This window comes from Aedes aegypti, chromosome 3 (assembly GCF_002204515.2).
Source record: "Aedes aegypti strain LVP_AGWG chromosome 3, AaegL5.0 Primary Assembly, whole genome shotgun sequence".
NCBI classification, from domain to species: Eukaryota; Metazoa; Arthropoda; class Insecta; order Diptera; family Culicidae; genus Aedes; species Aedes aegypti.
The window spans coordinates 51974939-51999631 of NC_035109.1; the positions used below are offsets into that span (position 1 = coordinate 51974939).

General features: G+C 40.2%; 1 protein-coding gene across 2 annotated transcripts in view; it reads right to left on the bottom strand.

Moving 5' to 3' along the window:
- Positions 1-3739: 3739 nt before the first annotated feature.
- The window catches only part of LOC5573971 (zinc finger protein 420), a 29543-nt gene continuing 8589 nt past the window's right edge, over positions 3740-24693 (bottom strand). The window contains exons 3-6 of one of the 2 annotated variants that reach the window (XM_021848868.1): positions 17368-17958; positions 16248-17247; positions 4539-4678; positions 3740-4473 (exon numbers count right to left, since the gene is read on the bottom strand). In XM_021848868.1, coding sequence (XP_021704560.1) covers positions 3858-4473; positions 4539-4678; positions 16248-17247; positions 17368-17958 — 2347 coding nt within the window. In that variant the 3' untranslated portion in view covers positions 3740-3857. The remainder of the gene's footprint in view (positions 4474-4538; positions 4679-16247; positions 17248-17367; positions 17959-24693) is intronic. The other variant, XM_021848869.1, reaches the window with a different exon arrangement.

The window sequence follows — 24693 nt, forward strand, 5'->3', positions numbered from 1 at the left end:
TCCTATAAATACTGAGTAACATGCAACTTTAATAACACATGCACAACATTTAAGCTCTTTACATTTTCAATTTATTGTTACTACTATTATTTACCATTATAGTAGCTTTTCCCCTTTATCGAGATCACCATTACATTTTGAAGTTCATAAAGTCAGACATCTAATATTTCAGGTTTCTTGTAGGATTCATTCATTTATTCAGTTAACATCTAAATGAATAACACTAAATCAACAATTTAACACCACAATACTCGGTTCTTGGCCGCATCTCTCCATCCTCGGTTCTGTTCCATGCTCGTCAACTTGATGCGCACTTCATCCGTTCAACTAGCTCGCCGCTCATTGTACATTGTACCAGTGGGACCTTCCTTAGCCGAGTGGTTAGAGTACGCAGCTACAAAGCAAAGCCATGCTGAAGGTGTCTGGGTTCGATTCCTGATCGGTTAAGGATTTTTTCGTAATGGAAATCACCTTGACTTCCCTGGGCACAAAGTATTATCGTACCTGCCACATGATATCGCATGCGAAAATGCAAACTTTTGCAAAGAAAGCTCTCAGGTAATAACTGAGGAAGAGCTCATTGAACACTAAGCTGAGAAGCAGGCTCTGTCCCAGTGAGGACGAATATTCCAAGAAGAAGAGGAAGACACTACTGGTGCGGGTGTGAATCTTTTTTGACAACAGCTGGACACAGTGGAGGCCCGACTTTCACTGATGATGCGCCACAGTATTTCAAGGCTAACGTTATTGTCAGTCGTAAGCAAAGATCCAAGGTAGACGAACTCGTCGACCACCTCGAAGGTATCCCCGTCTATTGTAACACTGCTACCTAGGCGAGCCCAGTTGCGCTTGGCCCCACCAGCTAGCATGTACTTTGTCTTGGTCGCATTCACCATCAGTCCTACTCTTGCTGCCTCGCGTTTCAGGCGGGTGTACAGGTCTGCCACCTTTTCAAATGTTCGGCCGACAATGTCCATATCATCCGCGAAGCAAACAAATTGACTGGATCTCGTAAAAATCGTACCTCGGCTGTAGAGCCCGGCTCTCTGCATAACACCTTCTAGCGCAATATTGAACAACGGGCACGAAAGTCCATCACCTTATCGTAGTCCCCGGCGGGATCCAAACGAACTGGAATGTTCGCCTGAAACCTTCACACAATTTTGCACACCTTCCATCGTTGCTCTTATCAGTCTCGTGAGCTTCCCGGGAAAGCTGTTCTCGTCCATGATTATCCATAGCGCAACGCGGTCAATACTATCGTATGCCTTGAAATCGATGACTGGTATTCACGACGTTTTTGGAGGATTGGCCGCACAGTAAAGATCAGGTCCGTTGTCGCTTGATAACTTTCCACGAACTCATTTACTACAGGTGACGACAGAAGATGATCTGGGATAAAACATTGTATGCCGCATTTAGAATGCTGATAGCTCGATAGTTCTGACAACCTCACTTATCGTCCTTCTTGTAGATGGGGCATATTGTAATATGCATTCCAATATCGATAAGGAAGTTCAAATGTTTTCAGTGACACATTGTACTTTACATGTCGTCAAAATCTTTCACAATTGATTTTTTTTCTAAGGCTCAAGCGCTGTAAGGCATTCAGAGCCATTTTGACATTATTATTATTCAAAAATATTGTTGTAGGGCAATATTTTATATAAATCAATTAACTTATTTTTAAGCAAACTCGTGAAGAGAAAGCCTCAGTACTTGAGATACGCTTAAGAGAAGTATGAAAAATACGTTATTTGGTTTCATTGATTTTAAAATCATAACACTTGCAGAGCTTAATGTTACATGTCTTCCTTAAGTATCCAAACTCTCTTGAGAAGATTCCAAAACCCCGATCATTCTCGAAACTGGAACTCGCGGTGATGGTCTTTAGTTATTCCGGGTAATGGAATTCATAGTTAAAGGGTATAATTTTGAAAAGATATATCTATGAAATATGATATAAATAGAGTTGTTCATGGATTCTACGTAAATACCGGATTTGGTTTCCAGAAAATCGTAAATTGTTCCGTGGCCTTGTGGATTACCTGCTGGTCTACCTACACTTATATGGTTTGAACTCTACACAAACTGAAGATTTATATGTATTTTTTCCACTGCGAACTGTGCTTGTTTAATATAGACATACCAGCTGCCCTTCACAAACGAAAAAAAAAAACACTTTGGAAGCTACACAAAGTTTTTCAAACTGACAAAGACACACATTCAACATTAAGCTCTGTAAACGCTACGATTTTTAATTCCATTAAACAAAATAATAACGGATGTTCTAAACTTTGCATTCCTTTCTTCCATTTTATATCGCTGCTTTCTACGTCGTATATTTTATTATATTCCACACTCAGAAACGCGGGAAGTCACAAAATGACTAAATTTTAGTAATTTATGACTATTTTCTATCTGCCTCTGTTTTACCCTGCAGGGAATTTTATTCCTATTTGTCAATTCACCCTGGTTGAAGCATCGCTAAGCTTCAACCCAGTCGAAATGACAGTTAGTGTGAAAATTCACAGCAGAATGAAAGAGAGGCAGATAGAAAATAGTCATTGATGCATAAACTTTAGTAATTTTGTGACTATTTTTATTTCTCAGTGCATACAATGCTACCCATAACCGAAAACTCAACTCGTAAGTACTTCTTGACGTATGCTTCGATATAGGGTAAGTGTACCAGTTATGGACATAGTGGTTCCCTATTTCGCCATACGTGGTAACTTTAATGTCTTCAAATTTTGGAAATTTTTGTGTGTTGTAGCAGTTAGATTTAAGATAAATCTTGATGTTAAAGCATTCAAAAATATTCAAAATGCGAAAGATATAAAAATGTCACATATGGCCAAATAGGGAACCACTATGGCCATAACTGGTACACTTTCCCTACAACAGGTATCGATCAGTAGCATGTTACATAATCTGAATCGTGAGTACATGGGTTCACTGACCTAACCAGAATATTGTGCTACAAGAACTAATTTGGTTACATGATGAAATTAGCTCCGTAATGCCTTAAGCCACTTGAGCCCATGAAAAATCAGTTGATGATGAAAGATTTTTGTAGCATGTAAGCGCAATGTGTCATTGAAAACATTTGAACATGCTCAACGGTATTAGAATGCTCAATTAATCTATTTAAAATTATTTACACATGCAAAAATGGTCAATCGACAAAGAAAGCTCACAGTTAATAACTGTGGAAGTGCTCATAAGAACACTAATCTGAGAAGCAGGCTCAGTCTCAGTTGGGACGTAACGCCAGAAAGAAGAAGAATAATAAAAAACAAATACCGTGAAAATCTGCAATAATTTTGAAAATATTAGATGATGATTTAAATGGCCTCCCAACTTGTCAAAAAGTTTCTGTTTCTACCTGACTAAAAGACAGTCAGTTATATTATGCAAGTACTATCATTATCTGCTATACATTGTTGAAATAAACACTTTTTATTGTTATCAAATCATAATTCAACAGAAGATATACAGGAAAATGCAACTTCAGACAAAAAAAAGTTCTCTGCAACTCTACAAATAAAAACTATTCTATGTGTATACAACAGCTTTACCTAATCTGTGTCGCTTACTAGTTTGTAATATGTAGCTTAGAATACTTATATGTACTTCAAAACGTTGTTTCTTACAAACTACATAGCCTACAACAGGAAGAATGTTACATCGCTTTGAATTTAAGTAAATCGTTCGGAAATAAAAACGAAACAAAACATTTTAAGCTTTACTTGTTTAGCAGTTTCCTTTTATTATCCATTATAATCCTTATGACACAACTACACGCAAACAGTAGAGAATTTTAGAACGGGACAAAGCGCTACACTACGGGGCTATTATTGTTGACTGAAATTCTGCGAGAACAGTCCCGTCGAGGCGAGATCGTAGTTCTGCATGATATAGGGCACCGGGACGTAACCGTGCGGTGTCCCGGAAAGATTGTTCAGTCCCAACGAGGAAGGATGCGGAGGAGGTCTTCCCCCACCGGTGGAACTGCTATCACCGGGCGAAGTCGGTGCCGAGCTAACGGTCAATGTGGGTGGTGATGTTACGACGGTTGCCGGCGGTTCACTGATCATTGGTTGAGAGCTAACGGCCGTGCTGCTACTGCTACTTGCGGTCTGCTTGGTCTTCTTACGTGACTTGACTGGCTTGACGACCTTAGGGATACCCTCCCCCGACGCTCCCGGGCTTGTGCGTACGGCTTTCGGGCCGCTGTTTTCCACCCGGTTCGGATTGTTGACGCTGATGCTGGCGAACCGTTCCGGCTGGGTGGTGCCATCGTCGAAATGGCCCGTTATCCGTTGGTGGGCCTTGAGGGCCGTCCCCTGGATGAACCGCTCGTTGCACACTCCGCACACGTAGGGCTTCTCGCCCGTGTGACGTCGGATGTGCAGGGTCAGATCGTTCGACTGGGTGAAGGAACGGTCACAGTAAGTGCACGCGTACGGTCTGGAAAAGAAGAGACCTTCAGCATTTTCTCTGATAACGAAAGATACTAGTGTTCCTAGTAATACCTGGTTCCGGTGTGGATTCGCATGTGGCGAACAAGTTTGTTCGATCGAGAGAAGCCCTTTCCGCAAATGGTGCACAGACAGGGTTTCTCGCCTGTGTGTGTCCTTCGATGGCACTGCAAATCCGACGAACGTGGGAAGCCCTGCGGAAACAAAATACAAGTTTCATGAGCCTCTGTACGTGCCATGAATTCTTTTGTTCTCATGACTTTTACTGTGCGCCGTGTGTTGGTGCTGTCTCGCTCTCTCTCACAGGCAACTTGAAAACAGAGCGCACAGTAAAAGTCAAACGTTTTATAGCATGCACAGGATCATTGAACCGACTCAGAATATAAACGGATTTCACGCCAACTCGACAAAGGGATTGGCAGCACCCCTTCAGAATTCAATGAAACTTTCTGGGTGTGAAGACTATGTGAAACTAAGATACTTTACATACTTTGTTTTTTTTTTTCAAAATCGATCTAGACTAACATTTGGAAAGGGTCAGTTTTTTTTACTTTTTTTATAAACCCGTATAACTCGAAAACGGTAAGACCTACAAAAAAGTGTTGTATGGGGGACTGTCGTGAAATTTCCTGACGTTTTAGAGAAAAATATTGAAAAAATAAAAACACATTTTCTACACTGAAAAAAAATATTTAAAACTTTAAAGTCGATTTAAAAAAAACGGCCATTTCAGATTTTGATCATCCTTAAGCAAAAAGTTTCGTAATTAAATTTACTAGAAGTCGTCCATACATTGCAAATTGGGCATATTTTAGAGAAAAAAGTTTTTCTAACATCGAATTTTTTAAGTCCCAAAGTTTTTTTTTTTACTTTTTTTATAAACCCGTATAACTCGAAAACGGTAAGACCTACAAAAAAGTGTTGTATGGGGGGTGTAGTAGATATAGATTGCATTATACACCTATTAAATAAAAAAAGAGGAATGACTAAAAAATGTTTAGCGTGTTTGGCGTTAAATCGAAACATGCCATAAAAATGTATTTGCCGCGTAATTTTAAGTCGGCTTGTTTAATGTCGACCGATCCCTGGAGAGATCGCTCTAATATGGTTCGGGAAGACGAATGCTTCGACGCTACAAGAGAGAGAGAAACTAGGCACGAACATGTAGTTCGACTTTGGGTAGTTAGCGTCGGCGCAGTGTGAATGTGAGAATGAGACGGCATGTAACCGTAGAGAATGGGAGGAAAAAGGAGAGCGCATAAACTGCGACTCCTCTGCTTCGGAAGATAGAAACGAGCGAGTTGATCGGCATCTTGCGTGTCGCTGCGATTAAACTGGAAAGGCAGTCTGTTGGATAATCTTAGCGCGATTAGACGTGCTTTTTAAAAGTGAAACGATTTCGATTCCAAATGATCGCAAATGGATTGCTTAATCCAGAAACTTTTTAATAAATTTGGTAAGGAAGTCACGACAATGGCGCAGAGTACGCTCCGTTTGAGTAAGTATTTATACGATCAAAACTTGCAAAAAAAAAATCAATCTCGAGGATTTGAAATGGACTGAAAAACAAAATGGTGGTTATTACAAGCCGCGTGTGTGTGCGCTAGTGGAATTTAACGGGAATGAGGAGGATGACAAATCATTTGAGTGAATAGTGCTTATCGAATGGCAGTAATTTTTTTATGCGAGGATTGCGATACGGTGCAAGTTAAGTAGGTGATGAAGCTGAGCAACTTCGAATATTTCCGGAATGAGTTTCACGGTTGAAATAAAGATACCGGAGCGAGAGGTCTCCTAGATAGAAATAAAGCACGAAGCGAGAGGTCTTCGTGGTAAAAAAATGTTAATACCGGAGCGAGAGGTCTCCGAGTTGTGTTATTTGGCGAATCACGGAGCGGGAGGTCTACGAAAATTAAAAAAAAAAATAAAATGCCAGAGAATGGGTCTTAGCGAAAGAATTTTTAGGCTTAAAAAAAAAAGGAGCGGGAGGACTCCCAGTTAAAAAAAAAATAGATTTTTTCCGTAGAAACAAGGATTTCCAAGATTGTGGAGAAACAGTTTAACAGTTTGTTGCAAGCTTAGAAAACTGAGTCTACTCATAAGCTCAATGAAAGCTTGTCACATTCATTGACGCATGAGTGGGAGTTTTAAGCTGTGACAATACAATGAAACTACAATAAAATTATGAGAAAAAAAACAGTGATCTGCAACACTTGATATTGAATTGAAATTGGGGACGATATATAGATTTGAGTTATAATGAATTCAGATTGAATTGGTTTACATTCAGATTCTATTGGATTTGAATTGGACTAGGATTGGATTTGGATTGGATTTGGAGTGGACTTGGTTTGGATTTGGATTGGATTTGGATTGGATTATCAAAGAGAGTAGAAGAGAGGAATATTGTAGTAGATATAGATTGCATTATACACCTATTAAATAAAAAAAAGAGGAATGACTAAAAAATGTTTAGCGTGTTTGGCGTTAAATCGAAACATGCCATAAAAATGTATTTGCCGCGTAATTTTAAGTCGGCTTGTTTAATGTCGACCGATCCCTGGAGAGATCGCTCTAATATGGTTCGGGAAGACGAATGCTTCGACGCTACAAGAGAGAGAGAAACTAGGCACGTGATAAATAGTGTAGAACAAACCCCTCGTTCTTATCTAGAGCAACTTGATAGTGATAAATTATCTTGTCGATTATGTAGAGAAGATCGTTTCCGGTACACATAGTATATAAGTCGTTGAAGATCTTTGTAAACCCTCTTTCCCGATCTGGTGGTCAATAAAGTAAGTGGTGAGTAAGACCCAACGCAACGATTTTTCAGTGGCGACGAGTGTAAATCACGTGGTGTCGTGAGGTTAGAAAACGTGCAAATATGCTAGGTGAAAGTAGTAAGAAGAAGATGAGTGAAGAAAACGTGAGTGTTGGTGCGAAATTGATTGGATCTTTGGATAATTTTGTGCCGAGCGCGGATTTTGACGACTACATGGAGCGGGCCGAGAATTTTTTCGAGCTCAACGGTATTACGGATGATACCTTCAAAAGAAAACTGATCGTCCACTATATCGGCCTCCCCGCGCTGAGAAAGTTGAACCAGTTATTGTACCCGAAGACGCACAAGGATGTAACGTACGAAGTGGTAGTGACAAAGTTAAAAACGTATTTTAGCCCGAAACGTAATCGAATTGCTCAGTCGGTTAATTTTTTTAAGCGGAACCAGCAAGAATTTGAGAAGGTGGCAGATTTCGCAGTGGAACTTCAAGCGTTGTCTAAGCATTGTGAGTTCGGGGACTTTTTGGACAAAGCGTTGCGTGACAAATTCATCGCCGGTATCTCAAATACCAAGATTCAGGGTGAATTGATGAACAGTGACGATAATTCGACTTTTGAGCAAGCAGTGGCTAAGGCAAAAGTGCTAGAACAAATTGAAGAAGACATGACGAAAATGAAAGTGAAGAATGGTGCTGTGAATCGGGTGAATACCAATGCTGGAAACTATGCTAGAAGAGACCGAGGAAGAAGTCGTGAGCGGAATGGTTCCAGAGGCCGTCGGAGTTCAACTAGTTACGGTCGCCGAAATTCGTGGTCAAACGTGGGACCACGGAAGAAGAGATCTGATGTGAGGTGTTACAACTGTTCCAAGTTGGGACACATAGCGAGGTTTTGTCGATTCCCAACGGAAAGAGTAAATTCTGCGGCGAGTGCTACGGATGACGACGGTTCGAGCACATGTTCGGACGGTAGCAGGCCACGCGCCATCAACCACGTGGCATCGGAAGCGCTTTATCACGATCTTTGACTATATGGTAAGTGCATTAGTTTTGAGGTAGATTCAGGAGCAACTTATACGATTATGTCAGACAGAGATTATAGGATACATTTTGCCCAACATCCGCTAAGAAAATCTGAGGTCCAATTGGTAGTAATGACTGGGGATAAATTGGTGATAATGGGAGAGCTTCAAGTTGAAGTACAAAAGCCTAATGATGAGAGTGTTCACTTGTTGAGTGCGGTGATAGTGAAAAGGCAAAGCAACAAAAGTTTTGTGCCATTGTTAGGACGAAATTGGCTGGACGTTTTGTATCCCGGCTGGAGAGATCGGTTTGTGAACTCTATTAGGGGTTATGAGAACCGGGGATTAGATAGAGAACGCGCAATATTGCTATCGCAGATTAGATCTAGATACAGTGGAATTATTACGAAGAATCTGGATGAACCAATCGAGGGTTTCATGGCTGAGATACACTTGAGGGACGATGCGCGTCCGATTTTCTATAGGGCCAATGAGGTACCATACGCTTTAAAAGAGAAGGTGAGTGACGAGTTAGATCGGCTAGTGCGAGAGAATATTATCAAGCCGGTGAAGAGGAGCGATTGGGCTTCTCCGATAGTGATAGTCCCGAAAAGTGATGGTAACATTAGGCTATGCGTTGATTGCAAGGTTACGATCAATAAGGTCATTAATACAGAACATTATCCGCTCCCCAACATAAGTGATATTTTCGCCAATCTCAGTGGTTATCGCTATTATGCGAAAATAGATTTGTCTGGCGCATACATGCAAGTGAGGGTGTCTGAAGAATCGCGTAAATACTTGACGATTAACACTCATAAGGGACTATTCGAATATTTGCGTCTACCGTTCGGTATAACGAGTGCAGCAAGCACTTTCCAGAGAGTTATGGACGAAATTTTGAAGGACTTGGAAGGGATTCAGTGCTATCTTGACGACATTCTAGTAGGAAGTGATACAATTGAGGGTCTGAAGCAAAAAGTGCTCGAGGTGTTCGATCGATTGCAACGGTATAAAGTGAAGGTTAATCTGGAAAAATGTGAGTTTTTGGTGGAGAAAGTAGCCTATTTAGGACATGAAATCTCGGAGAACGGATTAAGCCCTTGTGAGGAAAAAGTGAAAGCGATAGCTAAAGTGCCTACACCGAAGGACGCCGCTCAGCTCAAATCATACCTGGGAATGGTGAATTATTATTCGAAGTTCGTGCCTAATCTGTCGATACGATTAGCACCTCTCTATGAGCTGATAAAGAAAAACGTTAAATTTCGGTGGTCGGAACAGTGCGATAAAGTTTTCCAGGAGTCCAAGAAAATGTTGTTAGATAACAGAGTGTTACAGCTATACGATCCTAAGCTTCCGATCGTGGTGATATGTGATTCAAGTGCCGTTGGTGTAGGGGCGGTACTATGTCACAAGATCGGTGAGGTAGAAAGACCGGTATTTTACGTTTCGAGTACTTTGTCTAACGCGGAGAAGAACTATCCTAATTTACACCGAGAAGCTTTGGCTATAGTGTTTGCGTTGACTAAGTTTGCGAAGTACATCTTTGGGAAGAAAATTACGGTGGTGACGGACAATAAGCCGTTGGTGACAATTTTCAATCAAAAGAAAGGTATACCGCCGCTGGCTGCGGCCAGACTTCAGAAGTATGCGTATGCGATCTCGATTTTTGACTTTGATATTGTATATAGAAAGGGAAAGAAAATTCCTGAGGCCGATGCTTTGTCAAGATTGCCGATTGAAGGAGAAACAGGGGTAGATTCGGATGTCCTAGTGAATAACGTGAGAGAAGAAATCCCGATAAATTTGGACTTGATTGGGAAAGAAACGCAGAAGGATCAGTTCTTTCGGAAGTTGTACAAATGTGTGAGTCACGGTTGGGAAGACCACGCGGTAACGGACGATTTGAAATATTACTACGAGAGAGTGAGTTCCCTGTCTACGGAAGGTGAATGTCTGATGTTCTGTGAGAGAGTGATGGTTCCCTTGTCTTGTCGAGAGCGTATTCTCGAGCTGTTGCATGGCTGTCATTTGGGCATAGTCCGGATGAAGCAAATGGCACGCAGGTACGTTTACTGGCGAGGTATGGACACAGACATCGAAAGATTCGTAAAGGGTTGTAGAGCGTGTAGTGTGACTGGTAGAGCTGTTACCAAAGAATTAACGCAGTGGCCTTCAGTGAACAGACCGTTTGAAAGACTTCATGTGGATTTCTGTCATATAGCCGGAAAAACATTGTTGGTGATAGTAGACTCTTACTCAAAGTGGATGGATGTTAAGGTCATGAAGAACACAGATGCTCAGTCGGTGATTAATGTTTTGGATTCATTTTGTTCGATTTTTGGGTATTGTGATACAATTGTCTCAGATAATGGACCACCTTTTGGAAGCGGGATGTTGAAGAGTTGGGCAAAATGGTTAGGAATAAAGTTGATCAAAAGTCCTAGTTATAGTCCGGAATCAAACGGACAAGCTGAACGAGCGGTTCAGACCGCTAAGAAATCACTTAGAAAGCTCCTGAATGATCAAAACTATATGCACAAAAACTTAAACGAGTTGATTCGAATTTTTCTCGTGAGTAATAGAAATAGCTACAGTCAAGTCTTAGGTTGTAGTCCCAATGATATGATTTTTAAATTTGTACCAAAAACTGAACTTGACACGAAATTAAAGATCGTTAAACAAAAGAAAGTAACATTCGATGATAAAGTAAGCTTTTCTGATGAAGTTGTAGAGAAACGCATTGTAAAGAAAAATAAGGATTTTCACAAGAAAGCGTCTAAAAATGTCAGTAGTACAGAAACTGTTAGGGAAAAATTTAAAATTGATGACCTTGTCTGGTATAAAAATCAGTTCAAAACGGATAGGAATTGGATGGAAGCTAAAATTGTTGGAATCAATAGTCCTAGTACTTATTACATAGATATTAGTGGTGCAGTTAAACTAGCTAGCCAAAATCAACTTAAAAAGAGAATTGTCAAAGATTATTACATATTTCCGAAAACCACAAGAAGTGGATCAAAACGTAGAAGAAAATTTAGTACGTCATTAATTAGTTTTGAGAGACCGTTCAAACTTAGACGAAGTGTTAGAACAAAACGTAAACCAGATTTTTTTAGATATAGAATTGTGATTGAAGTATCGTAGAAATAACGAAATTATTTAATTAAAGAAGGGAGATGATAAATAGTGTAGAACAAACCCCTCGTTCTTATCTAGAGCAACTTGATAGTGATAAATTATCTTGTCGATTATGTAGAGAAGATCGTTTCCGGTACACATAGTATATAAGTCGTTGAAGATCTTTGTAAACCCTCTTTCCCGATCTGGTGGTCAATAAAGTAAGTGGTGAGTAAGACCCAACGCAACGATTTTTCAGCACGAACATGTAGTTCGACTTTGGGTAGTTAGCGTCGGCGCAGTGTGAATGTGAGAATGAGACGGCATGTAACCGTAGAGAATGGGAGGAAAAAGGAGAGCGCATAAACTGCGACTCCTCTGCTTCGGAAGATAGAAACGAGCGAGTTGATCGGCATCTTGCGTGTCGCTGCGATTAAACTGGAAAGGCAGTCTGTTGGATAATCTTAGCGCGATTAGACGTGCTTTTTAAAAGTGAAACGATTTCGATTCCAAATGATCGCAAATGGATTGCTTAATCCAGAAACTTTTTAATAAATTTGGTAAGGAAGTCACGACAGGGGGCTGTCGTGAAATTTCCTGACGTTTTAGAAAAAAATGTTGAAACAATAAAAACACATTTTCTACACTGAAAAAAATATGATTCAAAACTTAAGAGTCGATTTAAAAAAAAAATGGCCATTTCAGATTTTGATCATCCTTAAGCAAAAAGTTTCGTAATTAAATTTACTAAAAGTCGTCCATACATTGCAAATTGGGCATATCTAAGGGAAAACAGTTTTTCTAACAACGAATTTTTCAAGCCCAAAACTGAATTTTTTTTTCAAAGATTTTGTTCTAAATCGTCAAATATGATCGTGTTTTCAAGTGATAAATGAATTTGAATCAGAAATAAATTGTATTTTTCATTGAGAATAGTTAAAAAAACGGAATTATGCAGTGATTATGTTTTTTAAAATGAAGGCAATCTATGGATTTCGCCTCTGCCTATGAAAAAATCAACTCCGTCTAACAATCCGACGGATTTTTATGGTTCGAAAGATTGCAAACATTGAAAAGGAACAACCTGATCCATACCCCATTAAATTTTCTTCTAGAAAATACTACTAAACGTACCTGCGTTACAAGCCAGATGAATAAGAAATAATGTTTGTATTGTTATCTACCTAAAATGTCCGTTAACGACCTGAGTTACTCAACAATCACCGCGTGAGTGTATAGAAAGATAGGTATTTAACTTATAATTGTCGTTCTACCTATGCATATAACTATTTAAGCTTGATGTCTGTAGAGACACGACTGGTTTGTTTGGTGATGCAACTTATAATGATTTATTTACTAGAGCCTCTTGTCAAGCTACTAACATCATGGACTACTAAGATCACTACTAAGACCCTACAATGTCAATAAAACTCTTTTCATTTTATCTAAGTCATTTGTGAAAAGAAGTTAAAGATGGATCAACAAGATTTATCGCGCATCAAAATTTCGAGATGTTGCCCCGGTATAAACAATCCTAAGTGCAGGCGTAGCCAATTGCGAAACTTGTCACCAACAATGATCGAACACATACGTGCTATGGGATATAGTCATCAGCTTGATGAAACTATGCATATTTGTGAGTCATGTCGCTTAGTGATCAGGCTCCACAGAAGTCCGCCAAAGAAAAAACGACGTTCGGGTGCAGGCGAAGTTACAACCACAACCACCAACAAGCGGTCAGGCCTCCAATGAAATGCTAGGTAAGATAAATTTACTTTGCAGCACATTAAACGACAATGATTGTTTACATAGAACCCATATCAATATATTAATTCGACATTATTGTATATTTCAGAAGCAGTCCCGTCCTGTTCATCTTTGCCATCCGTCCCATCAGCGGATGAATTACTAGGCCCCTACAACGTGGAAAAATTCAACAGTATTATTGAAACTTTGAATTTATCCCCAATATCGTCGAGAAACATGAGGAGCTTGGACTATCGAATTAAAAAGTCAGTGGAGATCACCAAAGCTGTACGTCATGACATACTAGGCATGGATGCAATGGACGTCGACAAGGTGGAGGCATTCGAGGAAATCATCAATCAGTTGAAAGAAAAATTCAACTCATTTGAATATTGACAGAAATGGCCAGTTGAAAATATTATCGGTTCTTCCTAAGTCGTGGTCGATCAACAAAATTGTCGAGGAGTTCGAGGCACCAATTTACATGGTAAGACAAGTAAAACAACTTGTGAATGAACAGGGCATTCTATGTACCACAAGGGCTCGAAGTGGGCATGGAATTAGTGAAACAGATAAACAGGTTGTTATTGATTTCTTTGATAGTGATGATATTAGTAGGCCTATGCCAGGAGCTAATGACTTCGTTTCTGAGTACCGAAATGGTAGTAAAGAACAAGTTCAAAAGCGTCTATTGATGATGTCTCTTAAATGGGCGTACATGATTTTTGAAAAAAGATGCCAAAATGTAAACATTGTAGGCTTCTCGATAGCACAGGAATTCACAATGTATGTGTGTGCACATACCACGAAAATGTTAAATTAATGCTTAACAGTTTAGGAATTGTCTCTCAGGCAGAAATTTGTGAAAAACTGTTATGCGATGTTTTAGTAAGAACGACTGATTGTTTTTTTTCGAGAATGTGAAAAGTGTAATTCCAAAGAAAATATTACAGGAGAACTAATCTCGCTTTTAGAGGAAAGCGACAAAGAAGATGTAGTTTTTTCAGCAATGGCTCACCACCTATCGCTGTAATTTAGAAACTATAATGAAGCCTGTTGAAGAATTTGTTACGTATTTCGTGGAGAAAGTTGATAAGCTAATAACTCATGATTTTATTTGCAAAGAACAGTCTTCTTTTCTACGAAACAAAAAAAAACTCCTTAAAACAAGGTGAAATACTGGTAATTAGCGACTTTTCTGAAAAAAAAATTTTGGACTTAAAAAATTCGTTGTTAGAAAAACTTTTTTCCCTAAAATATGCCCAATTTGCAATGTATGGACGACTTTTAGTAAATTTAATTACGAAACTTTTTGCTTAAGGATGATCAAAATCTGAAATGGCCGTTTTTTTTAAATCGACTTTAAAGTTTTGAATCATTGTTTTTTCGGTGTAGAAAATGTTTTTTTATTTTTTCAATATTTCTCGAAAACTTATTCAAACAGACTCAAATCAAAAAAATATATAAACTTACTTTATCGATTCTACGTGTTTCGCAGACGAAATCCTACACGTGGCGCTCTAAACCAACTCGATTTTTCACTTTTAGAACGTGTAATTTCCGGATTTACAAAACGACGAAAGTAAGATTTTCAACTTTCGCAACCTAACCCCTACTTTCGCCGCTCCGCTGTATGGAGAGACAAAGTGACTTAACCACGAATCAAAACAAAACACTACTTGAGCCGATTTTACACTGATAGAAAAACGTCGAAAGTAACTGAATAAATCGGCTTATCATTTTGTAATATTTTTTTTGTGGGATATAACAGGAACTCCCTAGTTTTTGAACGCGAGCTTAATGTATGCAAAATTTAAGCGATGTACTCGGCGAAAAAATGTTAAAAAGTTGATTAATTTTAAAACAGTTTTAAAAGACAGGTTGTGATTCTTCTGAATTTGTTTTCTCAAAACCGTATGAAAGTTACTTACGTCGATTTGAAAAAGTAATCGAGATTTTTTCTAAAACGTCAGGAAATTTCACGACAGTCCCCCATACAACACTTTTTTGTAGGTCTTACCGTTTTCGAGTTATACGGGTTTATAAAAAAAGTAAAAAAAAAACTTTGACCCTGTTCAAATGTTAGTCTAGATCGATTTTGAAAATACAAAATATGCAAAGTACAGTGGTAACACTATCATGGGTCACCCACTATTATGGGTCATTTCCATTTGAAATGCGTGTGGAACAGAGTGACTAATAATCGTGACAAGGTGACCCATAATAGTGTATGCAGTGTATCTTAGTTTCACATACTTTTGACATCCAGAAAGTTTCATTGAATTCTGAAGGGGTGCTGCCAATCGCGTGTCGAGTTGGCGTGAAATCCGTCTATATGACCTCGCGAAAATCAATTCTACGGGAAGTGCTTCCGCCAATGAATTAAAGTTTGAACAGGAAGGTTGACCAAAAGAATCTGTGATTGATTTAGAAGTACACTGCATACACTATTATGGGTCACCTTGTCACGATTATTAGTCACTCTGTTCCACACGCATTTCAAATGGAAATGACCCATAATAGTGGGTGACCCATGATAGTGTTACCACTGTAAATCCATCCAGAAATGTCCGAGTTATAGTTCATCATAGAGATTGCCTTATGTGGTCTTTAGGGGTGTTCAAATCCTAAAAGCGTTGGATATTCGGGAGTAATCAGAATCTCATGAATGTAAATATAAAAGTTTTTTGAGGATTAAATGCATTATCTCGAAATTTTACAGTTGAGGTCGAAATACGCGTATCTGTGAAATACAGAATCCAGGGCAAGATTATCAGTAAGGAGTCTCGCAGATCCTGAGTCAGATGGTCTGCAATAACAGATCTCTCTTCATTGACTGACTATCATGAGACTTCACGAAATTTCAGTTTTGTAAGTCAAAATTAGAACTGACACACAATATTGTTTCTGAGTTTGGGCCTGCGATACAAAAAGGTTGGAGAAAAAAGTCTTCAACTACAGCGCCTCTAGAGATAACGATATGGAACCAACTCCTTTCGTCATACGTTTGGTCAACTTTTTCCGTACAAATAATTTGCAGGGACACTTCCCGTATACCACATAAGTTAAAACTTTCAGATGTTTCGAATCCTTACCTTATCGCAAATGTCGCACTTGTACGGCCGCTCGCCGGTATGCCGCCTCAAGTGCACAATCAAATTGGACGAGTTGGAGAACGCCCGACCGCAGTACACGCACAGCTGGTTCTGCTTCTCGGCGGCGTCCGCCTCGTCCGTCGTCTTCTTCTTGTGGATCTTCATGTGCGACCGCAGGTTGTCCTTTCGGTTGAACTTCTTATGGCACTGGGTACATTCGAACTTCTTCTCCGACGGGATGTGGATCTTGATGTGGCGCTCGAGGTGCTCCAAACGTTGGAAGCCCTTGCAGCAAACCTGACAAACGTACTTCTTCTCCTCCTCGCCGCTCGGTTCCGTTTTGATCCACAGTGGCCGGGCGGGTTTGTGCTTCACTTTGGCATGCTTGTTCAAACTGGTCTGCCACATGAACTTCTCGTTGCAGAACGTGCACAGGAACTTCTTGTGTTGATTTTGACATTGCTGTTTCATGTGGCGCAAAAGGAGTTCGGTGCTCGGGAAGCCACGTGAACAGTGTCTGCAAGCAAACAGTTCTTCCGGGTTGTGCTGTTCTCTGGCGTGGTCCATAATATGCTTCCTCCGTAGGAAGCTCTGACTGCACAGTCCACAGATGTGTTCCCTGTGGATGATTCCTTCTATGGGATGTTCCATGTCCTCCGGTTCCGAATCGGAGTCACTCAGTTCCAGCTCCTCGCCATCGGGGTCCACGATTTGGTGGAACCGAAGTACGTCCCACCTGCACACCTGCTGTACCAAGTAGTCCAGGTAGTTCTCCTGAACGTAACCATCCTCGAACAGATACGGTTTGGTGTGGATATTGATGTCGGCAAAGGATTTCGGATCCGCATGGGTCCGCAGATGATTTCGAAGCTCGGCGATCCTATCGAAAGTGGTATCGCAAATCCGACAGATGGCTTCCATCTTCCCTCGTTCGGCCACCAGCTCTGCCGTGAGAGATAGTCCTAAGTCGGCCAGCTCTCGCTCGGTCTTGTCATACTTCCTGCAAAGGAAACGAAATCAATTGTGAGGTGAGAAATTCACAAACCAGAAACTCAAAAGCTTGTGTCGACTTATTGGGGGAGGATCATATCTAGCAACTCATTCACATTCTAATACCTACTCAATCTTGTCAGCCTTCGATGGGGCCGGTCGAAAAGCGTCGATGCCATGCTGCTTCATGTGCCTTTTCAGGTGATAGGATCTACCGAAACCTCTGTCGCAGATTGTACATCGCACGATCTTCTTCGAACAACCATCAGCACCAGTAACTAGATCGGTAACATGGTCCACCATCCTGCTCTGCCTCGCGAAGTACTCCGGCTTCGTAGCGTGCAAACGCAAGTGACGATTCAAATGATAAGCCCTACCGAAATTCTTCCCGCAAATTGGACAAAGCTTTGTCCGTGGCCCCTGTTTCTCCGCCACCGGAGCAACCACCTCCGTTCCTTCTTCTATCTTTAACCTTGGAAGCATGGGATTCCTCACAGCAGGTTCCGGTTTTTTAGTGACTACGCCATGTCTCTCCAAGTGCATCCTCAGGTTGTCCTTTCGGTGGAACTTCCGGTGGCAAAGGTCACATTCGTACTGTCTGACCGAGCTGTGGCCGATCACGTGACGATTCAGATGCGTTCGCCGAGTGAACCTCATGGAACATATTCCACACCGGAACGGCCTAGCCGGATCTTGCCTGTCATCATTTGCAACTGGTGTTCTGTCCGGAATTAAGAGAATAGGTATGGCTGTGAAAACGCTACAGCTGTGCGGGATTCTCTGGCACTGGCAGCAGTTCTCAAACATTGGGGGTACGCGAACCATTGGGGTAAGCTTGGTGGATCGATAGTTGAGTGATTGTCAGAAAGCTGATAAGCATCAATTATTGAAAAAATACAATTTTGATCTACTTAGTGAGGGCACCCACGTTTAATGAACCATAGAATCAAAAAGGTTTCCTTCCTTGACTTCCCTGGGCATAGAGTATCATCGTTCCTGCCACTTTGGTAAAGGAAGCTCTCAGTTAATAGCTGTGAAAATGCTCTTAGCTGAGAAGCAGGTTCTGTCCTAGTGATGACGTATTGCCAAAAAGAAGAAGAAGAACCAAATAGCGTTACAAATGGGTCGTTCGTAAACCACATGATTTCAAAAGAGTGGAATAAAGATTTGAAAAATATCACGGAAGATCAATTTCTGAATACTCAATGAAACAAACATTTTACTTATTTTCTATATAACTAGAGCAGTAAATCCCAATCTTTTCGAAGCCGCAGACCTCTGAAAAATGAAAGCTCACAAATCAAAATTTATGGAAACAAAAGATTTATAGCGATTAGAAATTTTCTCAAGGAAAAATTATGTAAGATTCTACGAATTGTTGGAGGATATGGGTAATGCCTCAATTAAATAAAAAATAAATAAATAAATAATGCATAAAGTATTGTTAATTTTATTGTGATTTTTTCACATCAGTACGTACTTCTACTATCGATGAGCATTTTATGCAAAAAATTGTATACACATTCTAGAATAATTTTTCATTAACTACAGAACTTAAAACATGTAGGAGCGGGGCAATATGGTCATAGCTGGTCAACGCTTCCCAAACATGAAAATATACCATCAATACATTCAATTTTTGCAGTTTCATTGTAATATCTTGGACGCATATGATTGTTAGCGATATCAGAATGTTATAAGTGGTTATTTTCAAAGTTATCCAAATATCAGTGTTCAACAAGTGAAGCTCTGAAGACCATCATATAATGGGGAAAACCAAATTAAATTCAAGTTAGTTTTAAAATGTGAGCACATACCTGAACGCATATCACAATAGTTTTAGTTAAAAGATTTTTCTGTCAAGTTTCGAAAGGGCCTCGTGGCCGTGCGGTTAGTGTCGTCAGGCATTTTAGCGCATCGTATCATGGGGTGTGGGTTCGATTCCCGCTTCAGTCAATAAAAAAAATCCCTGGGTTTGGGATTATATTTTCCAGGGAGCGATGAATTTTGATAATTGATCGCTGTTGTTAGTAGTTTTGATTAGATGTTGGGTGAATTTCAAAGCAATGGCAATCTTTTTATTACAAAATTTAGATTTTATCTTCTGACCTTAAGATTCTGGTTAAACTACTGTACTATGCAGTTGGGCTGCACTAGGCTATCACTCATCAAAATTACTTTCACTTCGGGAAAATATAATTTCAAGCTGGCGAGAAGATTACGAACTGAGGGTGGGTGAGGAGCACGATTAGACCCTTGAATGTGCAATGTGGGATAGTAATTGGGAATGCCATTGACGGTTTGTAATCTTCTATGAGGTTTTCGAAAACCAACAGGGCACGTGCACCGGGTTGCGGATAGGAGCAAAGGGAGATCAATAGCATCTACCTAAAATAATAGACCAAAAAGCCGTTCCATGATTAGGTAATGTTTAGCGATCTTCTATGGTGTTATAGTACTATTAAATTCTTCACTCACTGGGAATTCTGGCCTTGATAATATCAATAGTGATAAAAACTTAAAACAATACCTAATACTTAATAAGTACAATGTAGCTTCAATGTAGTAATAAATGAAATAAAATCAATTTTCTATACTTGACAAGGTTTTGAAAAAAAAAGCTACATCAGCTAAGGCTATACATATACAAATGTTGGACATAGGGTCATGGCGAGCATTCGGTATGTATGTCTATGACTGATTCTTATCTAATAGAAGCACTAGAAGACCACGCGGACAATTTTGAAACAAATTATTTTTATACATCGGTCTTACGATCCGAAAGGCTCAGCTATGCTGCAAAGTCATTTTATAAGCTATTCATTACTACTATTTAATTGTTTATAATTCTAACAAAACTACATAATTAACTCATTACTAATCACTGTTCCTATATTCTCTTTTTCTCTCCTTCTTATCTGTTGCATGATCATGAGCATCACTAATATAATGCATGATACCTGGATAGAATAGCTTCGAAAAGGGTGCTCAAAATATAATATTTCTGGTCAGGGAAGTATTATCATCAAGGGTATGTAATTTTTTCCATTATTAACACCTAGATCACACAAACAAATGAACTAATAATATCAAATATTTTTAAAATATGTTTGTTTAAATCAGCATCGTCAATCAGTGCAAAAATAGATAAAATTTGTAAAGTTATCACTATGGATTGAATTGCGCTCTGTATAGTAATGTTCAATCAGTATCAAAATCTCCTAAAGCGTCGCATTGTGCCATCAGCAGCCCTTAGCATCCCTCTCATATTGTTATTATTTTGTTGTTTATAAAATTTCTAAAAAGCGATCAGCATATTCTTTCTTACTTGTGCAATGGCCGATCTATTTAGAATTTTAATAAGTCAAATCAAACTTCAAAACTCAAATTAAATTGCTTTCAGCACATTTACATTTTGCAGCATTAATCGCATTACTGTGTCAAGTCTTCCCCAATTCCCTATACCCTACCCCAACCCTTCTCATCCTTTCCGATGGTGTTCAAGTGGTCCGCATAGACTATTACGGCCATTACCTATCCCTTCCCCGGCTTTGGACTGACTAGCGCTCTCATTGCCCCACCAAACGCTGCAAAATGAAAAAATGGAAATGAAAGATTTTTCTGTCAAGTTTCGGTAAATCTCAACCTCATCTTGTGCAACATAGGTTTTCTGTCGTCTGACTAACAGGATTGGATACGACAATACTGAGTAAGTAATAAATACTTCTGTTTGGGAGCACATAAAACGGCATATTTGTTTCAAAATAATTCAATAAGATACTAACATAACGATTCTAAAGTATTCTAGGCTCAAGTGCCGTATAGCTTTTTTTTTGTTTTTTTTCTTTTTCAATTCTTTTAGAATTGCTCAAGTGGTGTACAGTGCATCGACATTACCCTTGGCCTCAGACCCTTATCGCATATAGCGCGCCAACCAAGAGTTGGCTGCAGAGGATTAGCCCTGCCGAGGCTGTTCCCTTGCAACATTGTTTAAGTCGGCTAGGAGAAGCAGTTTGCCTAGGCTACTTCTGCTACACGTGTTGTGCTATATGCACTGGCCCCTCCCCGTAGAAATACCGTAAGGTGGTTCCGGGAGATAAGCTTCTGAGGCTAAGGGTAATGTCGAGGCACTGTACACCGAATTAGGGCACGCAGGAGATTCTGAGTGCCCGAACCCATGCAGGTACTGTCTACAGCAACCATGTCCTGACAGAAACTGCGTCAGGTGGAAGTTCACTTCCCCATGGTTTCTTCCATACCAATCTGATTCATTTGATATTAGGCGATGGGTGGAGTTATCCCATTCCTGCTGCCAACTTCTGAGCGTTTTCTCTTTACACGTGTCGCGGACTCCTCTGGTACCTCTTTGGTTGAAACATCTAATATCTTCCTTGATGATGAGCCCGATGGGCGTCATCCTGGCTATGATGCTAATGGCCTCTTTAGATACCGCCCGGTAGCACTTGCTACTCTTAAGCACATTATTCTGTGCGTGCTTTCCAAACGCCTTAGGTCTCTGCTCGTTCTAAGCGCTTTTGACCAGATTGGTCCTTCATACCTTAGTATGGATAGCGCCACGCTTGCCAGTAGCTTGCGTTTGCTGACAGTTAGACATCATTCTCGAAAGCGCCGCATATAGCCGTAGATGCCCTTTTACAGGCATATTCAACGTGGCTAGCGAAACTGAGCTTGTCATCGATCATTACCCCAAGATGCCTAAGGGATCGCTTGGACTCTATGGTGCAATCACCTACCGAGATAAGCGCCCGTTGCTCGGACTTGCGGTCGTTGACCACCACCACCTCAGTCTTGTGACGGGCCAGTCCTAGTTTAATCCATTCCTCAACTATGGAAATAGAGTGCGCTGCTGTCAACTCTACTTGCTCCATCGATTCTCCATAGACCCCTAGGGTGATATCGTCGGCGAAGCCAACAATCTTAACACCCGTCGGTAAGAGCAGTCTCAGTACGTCATCGTACATCGCATTCCATAACCGCGGGCCCAGGATTGAACCTTGAGGTATTCCCGCGGTAATTCGAACGCTTTTCTGCCCCTCCTCTGTGTCATACAGTAGAATCCTACCATCAAAATAGCTTTCTAGAAGCTTACACAACTGCACCGGTACCTTGAGGCGGTGAAGTGCGTGTGCTATTGCTTACCAGCAGTGTCATTAACAAGTGTCATTAACAAGCTCAACTCTAGAACAGTCGTGGTCTCTGCCACCTTCAGCAGAGCCAGGTGCTGCGGCAAGCATGTTGTTTCCCAGACTTCGTGTACAGTACGTAATGCAAAAATCCTTACCAACATTAGAATAAGCAGCGGTCATCAATCGATATTACTTAGTGCCTTCAACGCATTTGCACCTTATCTCCCACTGCGCGATGCAATTTTACATGCACAACATAGGGAGCCGGATTGATGGCACTTTTGATTCACTTCGGCAGGGAAATTTTTCGGAAGCTATTGGGCTTATGTTTGGCCCCAAGATGCGTCGTATAGATGTACTTTCTATGGCAAAATTTCAAATAATTCGACCAAGAAGGTGCCCAAGTACTTCTTTATCCAAATGGACTGCAGAGCTAACTTGATTTAAACTTATTTAATCTATTAAGCTTTAGAAAACTCTTCTCCGCTTCTAATTGTACAAATGCATACAACGGTAACAGATGAAGAATAACATCTAATGCTTTTAAACGGAGTGCTTCGCATCGCTCCCATTATAGCGATGGACCGAAAGAGTTACATTCAATGGTCCATTTCGTTACAAGTATTTATCTCAGTACTCAGTGCATCTCAATACTTATAGTAAACATAGACTAAGTCAGTGTTGCCACATTTTTTCCGACTCTCATCTGTGTTTTCGACTAAAAAAATCTTTTTTATCTTAAGTCAACCTCCAAAAATCTTGGTAAAAATCTGTGACGCAAAAACATGTAAAATTTTCATTTTTAAGGTCAAAAAAAAAATGGCGAACGTATTATGACTGTTTTTGGCATGTCAAAAATTTCTAATTTTGTAATTATTTTTCTAAAAAAAGTTAAAGGTACGTAAAAGTTTCTAAAATATTGAAATATTGATGTATTTGAGAAAAACTAAACAGATAAATGGCATTTCTGATTTATATCTTCCAGAACTGTGTCCTAAACTCGTGAAATATCATAAAAGCTTAAAAATCTTATTTATCTCAAAAATCTGTGATCTGTGGTCACAGATATCTGTAGGCAAGAGCAGGAAAAAATCTGTGTAATTACAGATAAATCTGTGTATGTGGCATCAGTGGACTAAGTTAAATTAAAAAGATGTTTGGTAGAATATTGTTGTAAGTCTCACTAGACTACTTCAAATAATCATAACGAAATCTTTACACGAATTTCAAACGTGATTCCTAGGCGATTCATTGAAGATGTTGCTAGAAAGTTTGTGCTGGACACTTCGGTTCTACCAAAACGACCTAGCGTCGCCGACATAAAGCAGTTTTTAGACTGCGAGTTGAAACTGGACATGACGGTGGTGAAAAGCATCCAAATGCACAACGTGAAGCACGTAGTTTATTTGGCCATGCAAAGTGAGGAGGCAGCCGCCAACATCGCTTCAAATCACCACTTGAAACGTTTCATGAGTTGCGAGGGGAAACGGCTCGCAATCCCGTTGCCGATTTACATCGATAGCTGCGCTGTCGATGTCTGTCTGCATGATCTCCCGGAGGATATCGAAAACCATCTCATTGTCAGTTTTATGCAACAGTATGGTGAAGTGATATCTATACGAAACGACGTCTGGAGAAGCTACTTCCCGGGCCTCAGCAACGGCGTGCGTATAGTACGCATGAAACTAACCGTACCAATTCCGTCGTACATCACTGTGTGCGAAGAAACGACACATGTGTCGTATTTTTCGCAGACACGCACCTGCCGAAACTGTGGAACTAAAGAACATCCAAAGCTACGGTGTTCTGAAGCGGCAACATCTAATAGTCACAAACAGCAGTCTAATAAAATGAACAATCGTCAAAGCCAGCCACCGCTTACCGAAAAACAATGGCCATCTCTATCCAAGCCGGAGACTGTAGGTAAAAGTAGTACGAAACAGATCAACAATAAGCAGGAGCCAAAACGACAGAGATCAGTTGACTCGGATACAATCAGCACCAATGCCCCGAAACGTGTCGCGCCGCCTATCACCCTCTCCAGCGAAAGTGATAGCAACGAAGCTGTTTCTGATGTTCCCCCCGCTGCCCGACGAACTGGCTTGCGACGTGGTTCATACTCGCATATTGATGACCCTGTTCTTCGGCAGCAATACATCGAGGAGGAAAATCAAAGGATAGAGGAATTATATAGGCAAGGATATACAATTTAATTATAATTTTTATTAAATTGATTTGATTATTCGGCTCCGTTATGCCTAGTGCGCTTGAGCCTGCCAAATAAAGAAATAGAAAAAAAACTGAAGATT